Here is a 19,501-nt window from a genome sequence, read left to right on the forward strand (position 1 = left end):
ACACTTCAAATGACTAAATTTCATGAAATGTGAATTATGTCTCAAGAAAACCGTTTTTTAAAAACCAGTTACAATAGTGAGGTATGCATTGTGATAGAGGTAGACACAAGGCACAGTAGGGGTTCAGAATGAGTCACCCCAGATATGCGTCTGTCATATGAAGATTGTTTTGAGCTAAAGGCAACTGAGATCCTGCAGGCTCAAGAGAAACTTCTGCCCTCACCCCCTTAACTACCTGGAAGAATTTGAATTTGGGCCCTTGCCCATAACAGATTATCAGAGACAACCTTTTTTTTTTTTTTTTTTTTGACCTATCTATAAGGCAGGGCAAACTACTAATTACTGAACATCTGCTCTTCACATTATGCTCAGAATGACCAGCCTTTCCTCTGAAGCCATAAGGTGCCTTTACCTCATCCTAAGCTCAGGGTGCCAAATACAGGGTCCGGTGGAAGTAAGGCCTGCTTGAGTGTGGTTGGTAGGGTAATAATATGAGTGTAATAATTTGTAGTTGTAATTTCAACATTTCACTTAAAATGTCATAGGGTGTGCTTTAGTGTGATATTGTCATGTCACAGAATTACATGCCTATGATTCTGTAATAAAAGATCTTATAATAAAAAAAGGGGGGCGTTATTTGTGCTGGACCCTTTGCATCTCATTTGCCTTTTCTGTCTCTGAATTTCTTGTGCATGTAGATTCTTACTCTGTCATGTATATGAGGTTCCCATACATATGTATGCAATTAAATGTGGTTATTTTTTCTTGTTAATGTGTCTCATGTTGATTTAATTATTAGAAGAGCCTAAAGAACTTACAGGGTAGAAGAAAATTTCTTCCTTCCCCAAAGCACAAAGGGCAGACGCTGGGAATGGAAGGAGGTCAGGAAAGGCTTCTCAGGATGACTAGGAAGTTGACTATCACCGGATATGGTTTATTTTTTTAACAAAATTCTTCACTAGTTTCATTGAGATTCTACAGGGAAGGTGGTTGCAAAAGGGGGATATCTCAGGTGTAGGGAATCTCAGGATATATCCCAAAACACCTGTTCAGATTGGCCAATCATAAACCCAAAGTGTAGGAGGGATGGGGGTGTCAGAGGTTGAGTTAGCGGAGCGACATGTGACAGAGCACAACAGGCTTCATTCCCAGCCAAGACTCTTAAACCGACTATTTTACAGGAAAAGGAATCACTGGAAGATGAGGAGGAGCGGAAGAACAGCTGTCACTTTTGTTTTAGAAAGACAGATGACCGCCAGTGTGGAAACTAGACAGACAGGGATGGGTCTGGGGACAGGCCAGCCCATTTATTTATATTAGCTGCTATAAATTGTTGTCACAGTCAATTTAATCGTTTCCTAAACATTAAGTTTGAAAACAGCTGCAAACAGAAATCAGCCCAGGATTGTGTCTTTCTTTAAAACATAGCTGACAAGATGGGCTATTGAAAACAAAGCAGTTGGATGTAAAAAATAAATAAATAAATAAAACCATATATAATTTTAAATGTCCTGATAGCGTAATGAAAAAATTATAATAATAGCCCCTTCTGAGTTTCAGCAAGAGTCAGAAACAAAATGACAAATGCTCAACCCAGAAAGGTAAGCCACTTACCACAGGAACACGGGCATTTGGCTCAAATTCTGTGGAATCTGCATCTAAAGGTTAAGAAATGAATTAAATAATTCGCCAATATTGCTGAAAAATATTTTAAGTAAAAATAAAATTTTTAAAAATAAAAGGTTAGTAGATAAATCTCAAACTTACCTTTCAAGTTAAGGCAGTTCCTTGCAAACTCTATCACTGCTAGTTGCATCCCAAGGCAAACTCCTGTTTTAAAAAGCACATATATAAAGCAAATGAACACATTTTGTATTTCTTCATATGTTCTGTCCATTTGTTTGCTGTCTGTCTCCTCCATCTAGAATGCAGGCTCTGAGAGAGCCAGACTTTGCCTGTTGGGCTCACTGTGGTACCCTGTGCACTCAGATCATCTGTGGCAGAGGCAGGGAGGGAGGTTAGATGACTCAAACTTCAGGAGGAAAGAATTCAAGGTCAGAAAAGGGCAGGAAAGCATAGACCAAGTTGCAAAAGGCAAATGTACCTGCCTCCAAATTTGTCTCTAGAGGCATATGCAGAGCTGTCCCACACAGAGCGCCTGCGTCCTTCAGGGAGTATCTAACAACGCCCAGTCAAGAGGGAGGCTTCACACTCCCCTTCTCAGTTTCACAGCCTTAATTACGGGCTTTTCCTGAGGGCAGCCTCAGGCCAGCCAGCGGGCTGGGATCTGAGGAGCACTCACAGGTCAGCAGGGGAACCCAGAAGAGCCCCACAACCTCCCTGTAAGAAAACGGGCAGCAGCTGGGGGACTTGGCACCTCCACGGTGGGCCTGAGCGTGGTGGAGAGAAGGGCAGGGAGATGCAAACCGAACAGAGAGCTCAGTAAGGAGGGCTCTCCGTAGCCCCAAGGCCGTTGCCACAGGGATGCGCCTTTCACCCATCTCCACATTCACTTGGGCCCACCAATTTCTCTCCACTAAACAAATGCCAAGGAGCACTCCAGATGCTCTTAGAGGCATATCCAAGGTAAACAAGGGATTCAAAGGAGAGAGCAATCGATATGCCAGGCAAGCCAGAACAGAAGTCAGTAAGCATGAAAGAGCTGAGTGCTTGGTGGCGGGGGGCGGGGGGGGGGGGGGGGTGCGACACGACCACTTCAGAAAATTCCACTTGGCTAGGACATAGAGAGACACAGTGTTACAGAGAAAGCTAAACAGTTGAGAACTGTCCTATACAGTGAGAGTTATCTGAAGCACACTAACCACCATCAGACAGAAACCAAACAAGATTACTTCAAAAGAAAACAATGGCCCAGAAAAGCTTAGAAGGGTAAAACAAAAGCAAGGTATCAAGGCAACTACTCCTGGCTTCCCTTTTGAAAATGGATCCCAGGGGAGAGCTTCTAGGAAGCTAATCACAGAACAGGCGATGGGGAAAACAAATAGTCTGCTGATAGTAAAAGTTACCCAAGCCTGTCCGCTCATCTGGAAACCCACCAATACGTCCCAGTACAGTGTGAAACACAGCCTCTCCTCACTCCCTGTCCTGCCTGAATCCCTACCTGCAGGGCTGCCTTTATCCCGCCAAGAATGCATCTCATCTGGTTTCACTGGCCCAGAAGCCATGCTTTGCAATTTGCACAAAAGCATTAAAAAGATCCAGTTCCACCAAATTTTAACAGAGCTGTCCCTGCAATGTTGGATGGTCTTTCTGTATTATCTTTTCTAGAAGAAGCATATAATTTCAACTTCATCATTTTTTAATTCTGATTAGAAAGAACATTGTGGAGTTCTGCTGAATGGGTCTCTGCTTGAACTGGCGAAAAGATGGATTTGGGTGGCAATCGGAGAAGGTCAGGGCAGGTACAGACAGCAACTTCTCCCAGCCTCTTGCTACAAACCAGAGCAATAAGTTCTCCACACACTTTCAGTAAGGGCCAGATAGTAAAGATTACGCTGTAGGGTCTCAAACTCTGACACTGTACCACAAAAGCTGCCATAGACAATATATAAACAAAGTGGTGTGACTATGTGCCAATATAACTTGATTTACAAATACAGAAAACGAGCCAGGGATAGTCTCCAGGTAGCAGACTATCTGGTGCCTGAATACTCATATCTGACTTCCCACCTTTCACATTAACAACCCCTGTTCAGTGTTACCCCTACTAGGTATCAAAAACCAAATAAACTCATAGTTAGGATCCATAAACATGAGTTTTACCCAGAAAAGGAATCTTCTTTGCCCTCGCCCAAGAAATCGCCTGGAGTTTGCCCAATGTTCCTCTGATTCCGAAGCCTCCTGGTACCAGAACACCACTGCAATCAACACAAGATGAGAGTGAATTTGACATTATTTTTATTTTTAAAACTCTTCAGCCTTTCATCCCTACTGATCCTCAATCCAACACTAAAACATATGATTGAGGTCTGTATTCAGAATTGATTACATGATCTGACAGCCCGAACATTCTTCTTGAAATCCTCCCAATGTATGAAGAAGGCGCAACAATTTCTCACAGCTGACCTCAATTTATATTTTGTGATAGGTCCTTGTGGCAGGAGCATAGTGACTACTGAGAAACTCAATTCAATTATAAATGCTACTAAATTATATGAATAAAAAGTAGGTTGTTTTTTAAAAAGCACTATTATAAAAATGTTAAGATCTCTTACATAATCAGAAAGAGTTACTGTGGTAAAATCAGCCTAAGATTTCAGTTGCTAACTTAAGTAGGGCACATGAAAATGTTGTTAGAAGACAGTTTAGAGACCTTCTGGACACTCATTTGAAAAGACAAGAGTTCGAGAGAAAAACCAGGATGGTCGTGCTGCCCTCATAATGCAATGGTACCCCCAAGAGTTCTGGTCATCATTAATGAAATAAAAATAAAAATGAAATAATGTGGAAAAGAAAATATAACCAAGAGAAAAGGGTTGTCATCCTTGCACTTTAACTTTGTGTGGGATCCGTCTCCGTATCTTTCAGTACAATCAGCGTACTTTCTCTCTAACGTAGGATCCCCATTCTCCCCAAAATAAAACCAGTTCCATCGCACATGCCACTAACATTAACACGGCACACTGCAAAACAAACGCAGTGTGAATGTGGCACAACTACCCATAATGACCACAAATACTCCAGGCTACCTTTCAAAATGCACAGAAATTAATAACCGGGGTCAATCAAATCATTACAGAAAAAGCACAGTGGCGTTCTCCTAACTGGTGTGAAAGGTCCCTAGGACTCACTCAGCTTTGCATAGCTTCTGCCACGCTTCATGGAATTTCACAGGGTCCTCAGTTTCGGTGGTGTGCTCCAGATCAATGGAGTCTATGTACTAAAAACATCCAACAGATTAGAGGCACATTCAAGAAAAATAAATGCTGAAATAGAAGAACTATCTAACACTATGACAAAATTATTCAATAACTGCTTATTATACAAACCCTGTACTGAACACTTGGGATAGAAAAGCATGATCTCTCTCTTGGAACACTTACCGTCTTTTAGGAAGATTACAAAACCAGAACAGACAGCAACAAATAGTGGGATAATGGCCACAATAAGGACCGAAGAGAACGCTGCAGAAGTAACCAACAGCCACCCCTAGTCTACACGTAGATACTGGAGGAAAGAGGGAGGCAGCGTCACCAGGGAAGACTGCTGGGGAGGTGATTTCCAAAAAGCTAAGCCCTCCAGGATGAGCAGAAGCAAGATGAGCATGTGTGCACATGCTAGGAGGCAAGCGGGAAGGTGCGCAGAAGACAAAAGGGACAAGGCGGGGGCAAGGGAACAGCATATGAAATCTCAGAAAAAAGGAGAAAGTGGTGGCCACTCCGGGGCCCTCACAAGAGGCCCCACCCAGCCAGAGAAGTTTACACTTGAAGCCACTGAAAGGTCTTAAGTAAGGGGACAACAGGAACAGAGAAAACAGAGAGAGGCTTTAGAAGGATCGTTCTGGGACAATGTGGGAATTGGAGGGAGGACTGGAAAGCGGTAGGGAAGTCACTGCAATAGGCCTGACGAGGTAAACACAGCAACAGACTGGGCTTCAAAAGAATATGCCAGGATTATGACTCAAATAGGACTGAGCACAAGCTAATGTCCATGGATTCTATTAAATGAAAACTCATGTACAACAATTCATGTGTACCCAAACAGTCCCCACAAATCTGTATTATTTTAGTATTTGTTTTGTAACAATTACTATCTAATTATATGTTAAGATACAAAATTTTAAAGTCCTTACAGAATTTGCATTGTAACAATTTTTATATTGTTGTTTTCTTTTTTCTATGAGGGGGTGGAGGCCTTGGAAGAGTGGGAAGAGCAGGAAGTGAAATTTTTCTTGGAAAGTCAAACCTAAAAAGTAGTTAGAAAAGAAAGAGGCTACAAGAGGTGAGAGAAAAGTTGTAGGTCCTAAGCTGGTATCTAAGTGGCAGTTACTAATTTCTTGGACATACAAATGTATTTCTTTGGCTATTATATAAAGATTTTACCATTTAAATCTAGATAATAAGGTTTGTTTGAACCATAATATACCCATGCAGAATATCATTCAATACAAACATTTATATATAGAAAGAGAAAAATCTAGAAAGAGATGCATAAACTGGGAATGACAGATGCAAGAGAGAAGTGGGATCTCAGGGAGGAGGAATCTTCCACTTTCTGCACTTTACATGATACTTTTTAAAATTTCCTACACTGAGAAGGTACACTTCTATATCTCACTTAAACAAAGAATATACACAAATTATAACTCCACCTCTGCTATCCCATAATAATGATTTTAAAGAACAAATAATCTCTGTTTGCCAGATATCACTTCTCTAAGTTAGAAAAGACAACATAGCATTTTAAAAATTTGGATTCAATTCCCTTGCTACTGGGGAAAAAAGTTCTATTATGTTCTTATTAGGCAAGCACAATGTACTTAAATGAGCATGAAGTAGCCCTGGCTGGTGTGGCTCAGTGGATTGAGTGCCAGCCTGCGAACCAAAGGGTCACCATTTGGATTCCCAGTCAGGGCACAGGCATGGGTTGCGGGCCAGGTCCCCAGCAGGCGGCACGTGAGAGGCAACCACACATAGACGTTTCTCTCCCTCTCTTTCTTTCTCCCTCCCTTCACCCCTGTCTAAAAATAAATAAATAAAATCTTTTCCAAGAATCAGCATGAAGTATATATAGCCCTAGATGTGCAGAGCCTAATTTCAGACACCGTGCCTTAAACCTGTGTGCAGAACAAAGTTAACATGGCTATTGGCGGGACGGCCATGTTTTGTGGTGTTTTGTGTCTGGATGTTTTGTCCCTGTGAAGCACATGCAGTCTTAAGTCAAGGAAGTTTTTCAAAGTCTACCAAAATCTGCCTTCAGTGGTGCCTATTAAAGAGGTGGGTCTGAACCCAAAATGACAAAATGGGAAGCAATATTAATACTAGGTCTAAGCCCTACTGCCAATAAAAGAAAATAAGAGACGCTTATAGATGAATTATGCTTGTAAATCCCCCAGACAAAGGAGGATCTTCTTATATAGCAGCCAAAATCAATGAAGCTTAAGATTTACGAGAAGGTCAAGCAAAAAAAAAAAAAAAAAAAAAAAATGAAGCATATGTATGATTAATTTTAGGTTATTAGTTATGTATACAAGTGCCAGCTTTTTATAAAATGTTTCAAAGCTACAAATTTTAAAAATGATTTAGAGCAAACTAAGTCAAAGCGTTGGTATGTTTCTCATTTAAATTTGAGGATTTTAAGTCAGATTATTGAATACTTGGAGATTGACGCTCAATAATTAAGGAGAAAGACATACTATTCGAATAGAAATGTTGCTCATTACTCATTTAGCAAATAGTTTGGTACTTACCTCAAGGCAAAGTGAACATGAAAGTCCCTGCTCTCAAGGAACCCCAATCTAATGGGAGACCAATAAACTGGTAATTAAAACACAACGTGATAAAAATGATGGAATTAGCATAGGTTGTTAAAGTAGACTCATCTCATTGGGAAGAAAGGTTGTCAAGGTATAGAGAGCTGGCTTAGGTGCTTGGAACTGTTCATCTGAAAGTGAATTTAGTCACAATTTTTACCTAAAAAAAATTGAGGTAGGTATGTATATATCACTGACAGAATTCAGATTTCATTCATTAAAAACTTCATTTAAAAACATGGCTGTTGGTGGAAGGGCGTGCTTACAAGATCGGCCCTTGGTTGGCACCTGGAAACTTGGATTTTGCAACACAATCTATGTCTCTGAAACACAAGCTATCAGGGTAAATGACTGAAATATCCAGACGAGCAGGCCGGGACTCACCATCAGATTCAACTTGTGATTGATGGCCAAAGCTGAGTGTTCCAGGGCTTTGAAAACAGAGGCATAGCAGTCCCTCAGCTTGGTGTATTTGCCAACCAGGGCTATGGAACACGTTTTCTGTAACCTTTCATACCTGGGAGGGAAGACAAGCTTAAGGTTATACGCATGGAAGATAACACCACAAACATAATGACAGCCACCGTTCTTATCCCAAAGCGCTGTTCATACATATAGTAGTCCTTTTTCTTCTGAACATATCTTATCTCCATTCCCCTTTGCAAATTCAGACCTTTACCTCCTCCCCTTTTATGTTTTCATTGTCACAAATTATCCCTATTTATGCCGTGAGTTCATTTCCAAACTGCAGGAGCTATTGTCTTCTTCTCTCTTTTTTAATGTTATTACTGCCTTTAACCTTTATGTGATATTTAAAAAATATGGAACGCTTCACAAATTTGCATGTCATCCTTGTGCAGGGGTTGTGCTAATCTTCTCTGTACCGCTCCAATTTTTTAGTATATGTGCTGCCAAAGCCCCAAAGCACTTTTGAAAACCTTAGAAAGAGACAAGCCTTGAACTTGGTGCACTCGATTCAGATCCCCACCCCACCTCCAAAGAACTCAAACCTGTATGTGGACAGGTTTCAAAATTGTAAGAAATCCCAATGTTGGTTTATATGAGCAGGCACAGATATAAATCAGAGAGGAAGTTAAAAGCATTAAAAATATAAAAAGGCTGTTCCCACCTCATAAATATGAGCTGTTCTTAAATTCATTTATAAGGTGACATCGTATAAAAAAGGCATTCTGAGTGCCAATAGGAAACATTCCAATATCAACTTTATAAGGTGACATTATATAAGAAAACACATTTAACGTGTCTACATTAAAAATTGCTACACCTATATAATTTTATTAACCAATGTCACCCCAATAAATTCAATAAAAATTTTTTAAAAATTGCTACACTCCCAGCTGGCCCACAAAAGCCAGATTACTCATGGCATGCCTGAAGAATGCTGCTAGTAGAACTACTTAAAATGTTACTAGGCGTTTAGATCATTTTTATGAGAAAATCCCATTCTACATAAGACACTCAATCACATTTTACTATTAGAGACACAATCTTTACTGTTGCTTTTGTCAGGAAATCTGTTCAAAGAACATGAAAAATGTCTGGCCTGATACTAAGTATGTGGAAATGTCATCTTGAGGCTGAAGATATTTTAGGGCTTGGAAGCAAAGCCTTCCTCCAACACCTCAGAACAAAAATGTTACCATGATGAGGAATATTCCTCATTCAGATCAACATCTGCAAGGAGTACAAGAGCAACATGATAGCAAACAGGGTAAGAGGAGAAAAATGCACAAGAAGCAAAGAAGTCAAAACTGGCAGTAAAGGTGACTTTCTGGGAAGGTGACTAAAGTACCTAAGAGAAGGCTGCTGAACCTTTCTTCCACATGCTACTTAATTTTATGTTGCTCTAGAGATTGTGTAGCTGCCCTTGCTTCAGCCCAGCTCTACATAAAGGACACAGGTAACAAAGCTAGCTGGTATCAAGCCAAGTTTCCGAGAGACAGCAGAGGTAAATGCTTCCCGTCCCGACCACACTTGAGCCCAGCAGCTTGGCTGAGCCGTCACCCCCATTCTCCCTCCTACACAGAGGGAGGGAAATCCCGCCGGAAGGAAGCGGGCCTGGGGTCAACACTGCCAGCTCCTCCTTCTGGTCATTCATGTCTGGTCTCCCCAGGACAAGAGGAGTCACTCGTCAGCCAGGTGGGTCAGGTAAGTCCACTGAGTCACACCAACCAGGGAGGAGGGCCGCTGTCCCGGAAGGTATCCTGAGCCCATCCTTGTGGTGTCCTCTTTCCCTCCTGAACTGCAGGCACTCACAGAGCACTGCCCAGACCAGCCGAGCCTCTTCCTCATGGTCTTTGAACCACCACCTGGGTTTGAGAGGCGGGCTGCTAACACTGCTATGGGCTGCCATTGGGAAGCAGATCTGGGGTCCACTTCGCAGGCCCATCCACTATAGGCAAGTCCCCCTTTCTTGACTGAGAGCCAGTATTGTCCCTGCGTTGGCCTCCAGTCCCAGGCAAGCTTTCCCATTCGTTCAGTAAGAAACCCCTGACCTCTGAGCAGCACTGGACCTCCAGGATCAAAGCTGCCTTTTGACCTGTTTGCCTCCTTGTATCTCTCTACAGGCTGTATTGAGGAGATGGGGGCTAAAGAATGAACACTCCAAACTGCCATTACCAATAAACCAACATCCCCGCTAACATGATGCAGAGGGAACGATGCTGCTCAATATCCCCCCAGAACCTGTGAATGTGACCATATTTGGAAAATGGAGTCTTTGCAGATGCAATTAAGTTAAGGATCTCAAGATGAAATTGTCCTAGATTAGGATGGGCCCTAAATCCAAAGATAAGAACGCCTATAAGAGAAGAGAAAGAGACCCCTGGCTGGTGTGGCTCAGTGGATTGAGTGCTGGCCTGCAAACCAAGGGGTACCTGGTTCGATTCCCAGTCTCCTGGGTTGTGGACTGGGTCCCCAGGGACCCATGAGAGGCAACCACACATTGATGTTTCTCTCCCTCTCTTTCTCCCTCCCTTCCCCTCTCTCTAAAAATGAATAAATAAAATCTTTAAAGAGAAGACACAGAAAAGTCCATGTAATGACAGAGATTGTAGTGATGCGGCCACAAGCCAAGAAACACCAAGGACTGCAGGCAGCCCCCCAAAGCTAGAAGAGACGTGAGAAACAGATTCTCCCTCGGAGCCTTCAGAAGGAACCAACCCTGCTGATGCCTTGATTTTGAACTTCCGACCTCCACAACTGTGAGGAAATACATTTCTGCTGTTTTAAGCCACCTAGATTGTGGTACTTTTTAGCAGCAGCCAAAGGAATCTAATACAAAAACAAAATACTGGCCTTAAAAAGCACAGAGGCATTGAGTATAATTTAGAACTATTTCCAATAAAAAGAGTCAAAACTATTAAAATGTCTCATGCTTAAAGAGGACCAGCCACAAACTACTCAGAAAATTCCTACAAAGTGACTGATTCCTTAAGCATTCTGGAAGGTAGGGACTTAATTTAGCACCATTCATAAGAAACTGTACTTTATTCCTGATTCTACTTGACCCAGAAATCTAAAAACACTTTTTTTATTTTCAAGTGAAATGGCAAGAGGACTTTAATTTACTAGTCATTTATCAAGGTCAGTAATTTTGCCACCATCTTATAATTTTAATTATTGTTACCAACAACAATACTTAGTGTCTGATTCAATGTTAAGGCCTTATGTGTTTTCTCTCATAATTGCCACAGTGTGGGTACTAGTACCCCCCTGTTATGTATGGATGGGAGAACAAGCTCCAAGAGCTTAAGTAATCTGCCCAGACTGGGATTTGAATCTATGGTGCTTGATGCCAAAACCTACATTTTTTAAAATTTAGAAATTATTGACATAGCATATTAGCTTTACAGGTATCACATCATTCAATATATGTAGATATTGCTAAATGATCACCACAATAGGTCTAGTTAACATCCATCACCACATATAGTTACAACTTTTTTTTCTTGTGATGAGAACACCAGAACCTCCATTTGTAGCTGCTACACCTCCTGCTTCTCCGCAAGCTGCATAAGAAACCAGGCAGCCAGGACTTTACCATCCATCTGACTTCAAATGAAACAAACCTTGTTGAAATTAATATGGTTGTCTTAAAGTTAAAACCTATCAGGGGTTTTAATAATGATGCTGATAGTTAATAAATGCAGGATCGAACAATAACAATATAGCCAAAATATTCAATAGGATTTTCTTTAGGAAATTGTTAACCAAACCTTAAAAACAAGCAAAACAGGTGGGAGAGGGTACAGGGGGGATAAATGGTGAAAGAAAAAAATAAAATAAAATATTAAAAATAACAAGCAAAACAGAACAAAAAAACCCATGACATTTAAAACTGTTTAAAATATTCAGGAACTAAGAAATAAACTAATAAATAAATAAAAATGCTTCAAAGGCCCCAGAAATCTTCAGAGAATACAGCAAAGCAGTCTAACAATGTCCTACAACTTCAGAAATCTCCATACAAAATCATACACATACAGAAAGCCAAATGCAACATACATGCCTTTTAAGGTACATCTCAGTCCCAAGAATTAAAGGTTACATTAGTGATTCCTTTCACGTACCTGTCAGCCATATTTCTCCACTTGAAAAGCAAATTATTTGCAGAATCACCAATAGGCAAATGCAATCTCTCTTTAAAATATTTAACAATGCCTTGTTCCTCCAAAAGCACAGGCACTCGGTATGTGGATGAAACATCATGGATACAGATAACCTGGTTGATGATAAAAACACCGTATTGAAGTGGAATAACTCTAATGTGCCACAGAATGAGCTCAAGAATAAGCCAGAACTCAAGAGTCTGGCAGTTGACTTATAGTGATAGAAGAAAACCAAGAGCCAAGCCACCTAAACAAGAGGCAGAATTAACACAAGGTTAGTTTGATCTAACTACAAAATGCTTTGAATTCATTATCTACCTGTGGAGCCCCAGATACTGTGGTAGAATTAAAAATATATATATAGGATATGGTCTTTGTTCCCAGTTCCTGAAAGAGCTTCAAAAACCTTTGGAATTTTCTGAGGGACAGGGGGTATGTTTGTTATGCCAATGAAGTGACTCAGGGTGGCCCCAAATTGGTTCAGGATGGGAGTCAGTCACAGGAAAAACCAACCAAGTCATTAGAGGGCTGGAACTTTTTCAGCTGCCTGACCTCCAGGGAGGGGATAGTGGTGGGGAGTGGGGCAAGAGATTGAGTTCAAACACGTGACCAACGATTTAATCGTACCTACATAATGAAACATCAATAACATGAAGACTGAGGGGAGCATCCTGGTTGGTGAATATGCAAGTGTGCAGGAGGGTAGCTCACCTTAACTCCATGGAGGTAAGACCTCTTGCACTCAGCACCCTCCTAGACCTTGCCCTATGTATTTCTTCATCTGCCTATTCATTTGCACCCTTTATAATAAAACAGCAATCATAAATATAGCACTTTCCTGAGTTCTATGAGTCATTCTAGAAAATTCTCAAACCTGAAGGGGTTGTGGGAAACCCCAAATCTGTAGTCAGCCAGGCAGGACTGTGGGTGGCTTGGGGACACTGGAAACTTGTGGCTGGTGTCTGAAGTGAGGACAGTCTTGGAAAGGACTAAGCCCATAAACCTATGGAGTCTGACTCTCACTCTGGGTAGTTAGTGTCAGAGCTGGATTGCAGGACCCTCACCTGGTGTCAGAGACTCGGTGTTGGAACATGGATGCTTCTTTATATGTCAATATAGAGACACATGGCCCAAGGCACCACCTTCTAAGTCTAGACTAAGGCAGTAGTGTTGAACGCATACACCTTGTCTCCCAAATGTGGTTATGCAGTTTGTTTGTTCAGTCATTTGTTGCTGTTGCTGCTGCTATCGTTGCTTTTGTCCTTCCCCTTCTTTTAGGTAAATTTACAAGCCCACACTGAACACAGTCAAATTAATTACACCTGTTAGAGGAGAACGGCTCCTTTGCCAGGTGGTGTGGTTGTTTTTCATACTTACCCTAACAAGCTTTCACCACCCTCTCAAGTACATCCAGGAAGCTACTGGCAGGCATTTAAGGATCTGCCACATCCTAAATAAATGCCAAGAAATGTTCTGCCAACAATATGTGTGCAGTCTTCCCAAATCCATAGCTCTGCAACCAGGGGTTCCTAAGCTGTCTGGACTTCGTCAACCTGATATTTAAGAATAGTGAGAATAGTGTGCCTCACTGGTACATTCACCAACGCAATCAAAAGTGCTGAGATGCCACTAATAGGAGACTATCACAATTACTATTTAAAACTAAATCCCTGGACAACCACAACTCCCACAAGTGTAAGGCAGGGAGTGTGGAGCTATTTACTCATCCTCCAGGCCAGAGAGAGATTTTGTCAAATGCCGGAGTAATGGGCCACACCCACAGAGATGTCTCCGATTCTCCGTGCTGTCCTCCGCATCCCCAATGCCAAGAGCTTTAAGTGCAAATTCACCGGAAACTATGAAATGGAAGTGTTAACCCACATCAGAAAAAAACAAGGTGCTGAAAAATGGCTACTAAACTGGCCCGTGGACTGATGGGACAGAGCATTCTTCAGAATCCATATTACACAGAAAACAGATTCAATGTGGTAGAAAGTTTGGACTAAATCTGTTCTCAGAGCTGAAAACAAAAAAGGGGTTCTGTTAATCTGACAAGCTCAGCAATGGAGAGTAGCCTCACAGGATGATCTCATCACAAAATCCTAACTGGGCGGGTCGTGGTGGGTAATCACGCTTCAGGCCAGTTACCTTCCCTAGCAAAAGGTTTATCTTTGCCTTAAGCAAGTCCTATCCATTGTTCTTCTGCATCTAAGTTAATGCACCTTTGAAATGCCAGCTTAATCCTCTTCTTTGGACTCCTCAGAGTCATCACCACCCTCAAGGGATCACAAAGTCTTGTTAACTAACCAGTAATCCAATCCTCACCCACCTTCCTGTAACCTTCCTCACATTCCCTCCATTTCAAATACAGAAGAGCAGAGCAACTGCAAAATGGCCATTTTCCAGAGCATTTGAGATCTTGCTTCCTGGCATTCGTCAGTTTGGCTCAAATAAACTCAGGTTTGGATGTTCTTACGTCAACAGAGCTCTCAGCAACCCAACTCTATAAGCTGTATTCTACTTGTATTTAGGAAACCAGGTTATATTTGTTTAATAGACATGCAAAGTACCATTTACCAACAGGAAGGGTACAACAACCACCACCAAAAAAAAAAAAACAACAACAATTGAACAAAAACAAAATGGCTTGACGACATACAAACACAGGAGAGACCTTTAAACCTGTCATCACATTTTTCAAAATAGAGCAGACTTATGCACTGTCCCTGAAGCATCTGGCAGGAGGTTCTCCGTCAGACTGTCCCCTGAGATACAGAAATCTGATTAGATGGTTTTTAGGCTTCACAGAATTCAGAGCTTATCTGAAGAAAACAAAAGGTTTCTGCTAAACCTCACCCTTTTCCTGAGCACTGGTTTTATCACATTTTAAATTATAGCCCACTCTGATCGCTTGTGCCTGAGCTTCACTGCAAACAAGAGACAGAGATAAGAAAATGATAGAAAAAAGAAAAGCTAACTCTCAGAGACCCAAGTGGAAAGCTGGGCAGGACAGAGGGCCTGAGCCCAAATCACATTACAATTTCTGTGCCAATGAATTGAACTGAGGCTGCTGATGTAATCAGAAGTGGTAGCAGGTACAAAGGAGAAATCGAGGTGAAAGCAGTAAAAGTGATGATAAGCAGGCTTGGTTCTCTCTCCAGAGGTTTGACTTCAAGTTAAAAAGCCCACCTGGCCCTGGATGGTGTGTTTCAGTTGGTTGGAGCATCAGTCCATAGGCCAAAGAGTCACAGGTTCGATTCCTGGTCAAGGCACATGCCTGGGTTATGGGTTTGGTCCCTAGTTGGGGCGCATATGAGAGGCAACTGATCCATGTTTCTCACATCAATATTTCTCTCCCTCTCTCTCTCCCTCTCTATCCCTCGCTCTAAAATCAGTGAGCATGTCCTCAGATGAGGATAAAAAATTAAAAAATAAGATAAAAAATAAATTAAAAGCCCACCTGGTTTTGTACCTATAACTTAAGGAGTGATTATGCAAAGAAACATGCACTCTACCTAAGGAATCAGGAGTTTCAAGATTGTTCACTTAAAGGCAAGGGAGCCAGGGTTGGATATGAGTTTTCATAAATGCTGTGAACAGTAATGTGATAATTTAAGAGGTATAAAACATTGGCATCAGCAGAAGTGCCTGCGCGGCAATAAAACTTAAAGAGCAGCACTAACCTGTTCAGGGTTCACATGACAAAACATAGAAATCTTTTCCTTCACAGCCATTTCGATGGGTGTTGAACTCCGGCAGACAATCTGTCAAAGTCAGGTATGCACAGGTCAGCAAGCAGGAATAGACTGTCCACGCCACCATTCGTTTTCAGAAGGGTGCTAGATAAATTTCTTTTTGCTACAACAGACTTGACCAAATAAGGGCATGCTCATTCTGGGCATTACATTGGCCTTTTAGAAACTGGTCTGAGCACTAAAATAAGCAAGTATAGTCAAACTCAACACTACTCTCACCAGTAAGAACACAGAATGTAAAGGTGCAGCTATAGATAAATGTCAACAATGGGTGGTACCGTGTTTCCATTAAACTTTATTCACAATTTTAAAAGTTTTTTAAAAATGTATATCTACAGGCAACAGGCCTGCAGGCCCTGGGTTGCTGACCCCTGAGCTACACTACTGGTAATAACTGGATTATTGCTACTTAACAAGAGCAGTGAAAGCCCATCCTAGCAGGGTCAGAGGAGAATCTCCAAGGTCCCACCTCACTCTCGAGGACCCGGGGACAATACAAAATGGCAGACATTACACTTGCCCAGCTCTCAATGTGGCCAATCAAAGGAGGGCCTAGAGAAGAACCAATGGCCAATTTAGAAATGTGTGAGGTGACACTTGAGGATGAGGGAATACCCTTCCCTGGCTCCTAGATACAAAAAGCTTAATGTCATAAGAAGCATTTGAGAGCTAGAAAGGACTCAGGTGATGCTAGATTAAGAAAAGGAGGTCCTATTTCAAGAAACTTACCCACTCTCTTTAACTCACCAGATCGGGAGAGAGACCCAACCCCCTCAGCGCACGAACACTGTTTTGCGTGGGCTTGGTTTTTTGTTCTCCGGTAGCACTGGGCTGGGAAGAAATGGGTCGCTGTTAGTACGTTGGACATTTAGTTCTCCCGGATAGTGAATGGGTCCCTAGCCAAAATGCAGAATAAACAGAATATCATAGGAAGACTTATAGAAGTTGCTGTCTGTACTTATCTGGAAAGCTCACCTGTGGGACAAGGCTAACATGGATGTTACAGAAATTCTCTCTCTTTGCTTTAAACTGAAATTGTCTGAATGCTTCCACAAATGGCATTCCTTCAATGTCTCCGATGGTGCCACCCAGCTGGGATGGAAAAAAAGACACAAGTGATCTTCCATGTTACACAGACTAATAGAAAAGGTCTTAATAAGCTAAGCAGAAGTTTGATGGTTGCACAAGAACAGACATTTGTAAATATACTAAAGATTGTGGAATTGTATACTTAAAACAGGCGAGATTTATGATGTATAAATTAAACGAAAAAGCATTGTACATTTAAAAGGGAGACGAAGCAAAGGGAAGAGAAAATGGAGACTAGAAAGTAAAATAAGAAGGGACGGAGTGTAACACAGCCAGGTAAACAGCAAAGAAGGTAAGCAGAGCCTCAAGAAGAGAGAAGAAAGCCAGGTGAGGAGGGCTTTCAGGATGATCTGATTGCTGTGTTTATAAGATCACTTTGCTTGTTGTGTGGAGATATGGACTAAATAAGTAAACATTCATGCTATCATGGATTCAGTTGGATTTTACACGCTAGTAAATTCCCATTCTGCCCGCCCCCAAAATGGGGGACCATTATAAGGCTGTGAACACTTGATCTTCTCAAGACTGAAAATGTTAAAAAAAAATCAGGGCTTTAAGAAAAGAGAGGGTAATTCATAAGCAGATAAAAAGATCCAGAATATAAAGCCACCTGCCTCTGCCTGGTGTGAGATAGCGAGCATTCTCTCTCTCCGTGAATGAACACACACACACACACACACACACACACACACCCCGCATGCATCTGAACAGTCTCCTTGTATAGAGGTACTACTATAATTAAATCACTACTATTAAAACATGCTGCCCTGGCTGATGTGGCTCAGTGGATTAAGGGCTGATCTGGGAACCAAAGGGTCACTGGTTCAATTCCCAGTCAGGGCACATGCCTGGGTTGAAGGCCTGGTCCGCATGTGAGACGCAACCACACGTGGATGTTTCTCTCCCTCTCTCCCTCCCTTCCCCTCTCTCTAAAAATAAATAAGTAAAATCTTTTTTTAAAAAATCAAATATAAAAAAAAATAAAATAAAACATGTTAGCTTTTTGAAACAAGCAGCACCAAAAGCCCCGACAACTATAATCCTTTGATAAATGTTAACTTAATTTACAATATGCTTCCGGTAGTTACTTAAGCATTTCACTTTAGACCGGGATAAAATTCACCTTAATGCATTCATCCATGTCATATTTAAATGCTTAAAAACTATCACATGGATTTTTAAATTAATTCTATAGCATTTGAGCACCTACTACATGCTCAACACTATGAATGAGGTGCTGGAGGAATTTAAGACAAGGTGCTCCTAAGGAGCTCAGAATTCAGCGAGGGACACGGAACAGAACTAAGGGACAAGAATCAGGAGTAAAGCTTAAGCACTCGGTGGCATGATCTCGGTGCTGAGGAGGAAGAGATCACCATGAGCCCAGCCCCAGAATTCACCATCTTCTCTGGCTTCAGACTGGGTCTGGAATGCACTTCAAGCCCTGCCCCCTTTTCCCAGCACCACTGGGCTTCGTAGCCAGCTTGCACTTGACATCTTGGATGGATCAATAATGACCCAAACTTACCACCTCCCAAACAGAACTCGCGATCTGCCATGTCTGGGCCTATTTCTCTGGTTGCTTCATTATCTCAGCAAATAGCATCTCCTCCCACTAAGCTAGAAGTCTGGAAACCATCCTCAAGTCCCCCATTTTGTCACCCAACACAGTTCAGTAGGTCATAACTCCAAAACTTCTTGCAAAGGTCTCCCCTGCTACCATCCTAGACACTCAAGCCCACACCATCTTTTGCCAGGATTACTGCAATAATCTAAACCAGAGGGTAGCAAACCATGGCCTACTGCCTGTCTTTATACCTAAAGTTTCATGGGCACACAGCTATGCCCATTCATTTACATACTGTCTGTGGCTGCATTCACACTACAGTAACAGAGTTGAGAAGTTATGACAGAGACTCTCCCACCAGCAAATCTAAACAAGCTAAACATTTATTATCTGACCCTTTACAGAAAAAGCTGGTCAACCCTCAATTTTTTTTAAAAGATTTTACTTATTTATTTTCAGAGAGAGGGGAAGGGAAGGAGAAAGAGAGGGAGAGAAACGTCGATGTGCGAGAGAAACAACTATTGGTTGCCTCTCGCACGCCCCCAACCGGGAACCAAACCCACAACCCAGGCATGTACCCTGGGAATCACCCTGGCAACATTTTGGTTTTTGGGACGACACCTAACCCACTGAGCCCCACCAGTCAGGGGACTCCCAATCTTAATGGCCTGCAACTTCCATCACTGCTGCCCTACAATCAAGCCATTTGTCACACACCAGCAGAGTGACCTTTTAAAAACTCAGAATATGTCTTCCCCTTGCTTATACCCTTCAGTAACCCACCACTTCACTAAAAATAAAACCTAAACTCCTTGATACAGTCAACACAAGGTCCTACGTGATTTGGCCCTTGCACAGGTCTCTAATCTCATCTCATGCTCCCACGTCCCTACTCCCCCGCCTCCACCTCCTTGTGCTTCAGCCCCACTGGCCTCTCAGATGGGCTAGCTCTGCCTTCTTGCCCCTT

At 41.9% G+C, this 19,501-nt stretch overlaps 1 protein-coding gene and 2 pseudogenes across 2 annotated transcripts in view; 1 reads left to right on the top strand and 2 right to left on the bottom strand.

Annotated features, from left to right (window-relative positions):
* CTPS2 (CTP synthase 2) overlaps window positions 1-19,501 on the bottom strand; it is a 97,278-nt gene that overhangs the window by 60,548 nt on the left and 17,229 nt on the right. For both annotated transcript variants that reach the window (XM_054581093.1, XM_054581094.1), the window contains exons 5-13: window positions 16,854-16,970; window positions 16,626-16,709; window positions 15,807-15,887; window positions 12,085-12,236; window positions 7,877-8,009; window positions 4,812-4,900; window positions 3,784-3,878; window positions 1,768-1,830; window positions 1,615-1,658 (exon numbers count right to left, since the gene is read on the bottom strand). In XM_054581093.1, the coding sequence (XP_054437068.1) occupies window positions 1,615-1,658; window positions 1,768-1,830; window positions 3,784-3,878; window positions 4,812-4,900; window positions 7,877-8,009; window positions 12,085-12,236; window positions 15,807-15,887; window positions 16,626-16,709; window positions 16,854-16,970 (858 nt within the window). The remainder of the gene's footprint in view (window positions 1-1,614; window positions 1,659-1,767; window positions 1,831-3,783; window positions 3,879-4,811; window positions 4,901-7,876; window positions 8,010-12,084; window positions 12,237-15,806; window positions 15,888-16,625; window positions 16,710-16,853; window positions 16,971-19,501) is intronic.
* Window positions 5,117-7,182, top strand: LOC129076833 (mitochondrial import inner membrane translocase subunit TIM14-like; annotated as a pseudogene).
* On the bottom strand, window positions 8,308-8,420 carry LOC129077005 (uncharacterized; annotated as a pseudogene).

Source organism: Pteronotus mesoamericanus, unplaced genomic scaffold (genome assembly GCF_021234165.1).
Source record: "Pteronotus mesoamericanus isolate MK-2021 breed Mesoamerican mustached bat unplaced genomic scaffold, CSHL_Meso_final contig_65, whole genome shotgun sequence".
NCBI lineage: Eukaryota > Metazoa > Chordata > Mammalia > Chiroptera > Mormoopidae > Pteronotus > Pteronotus mesoamericanus.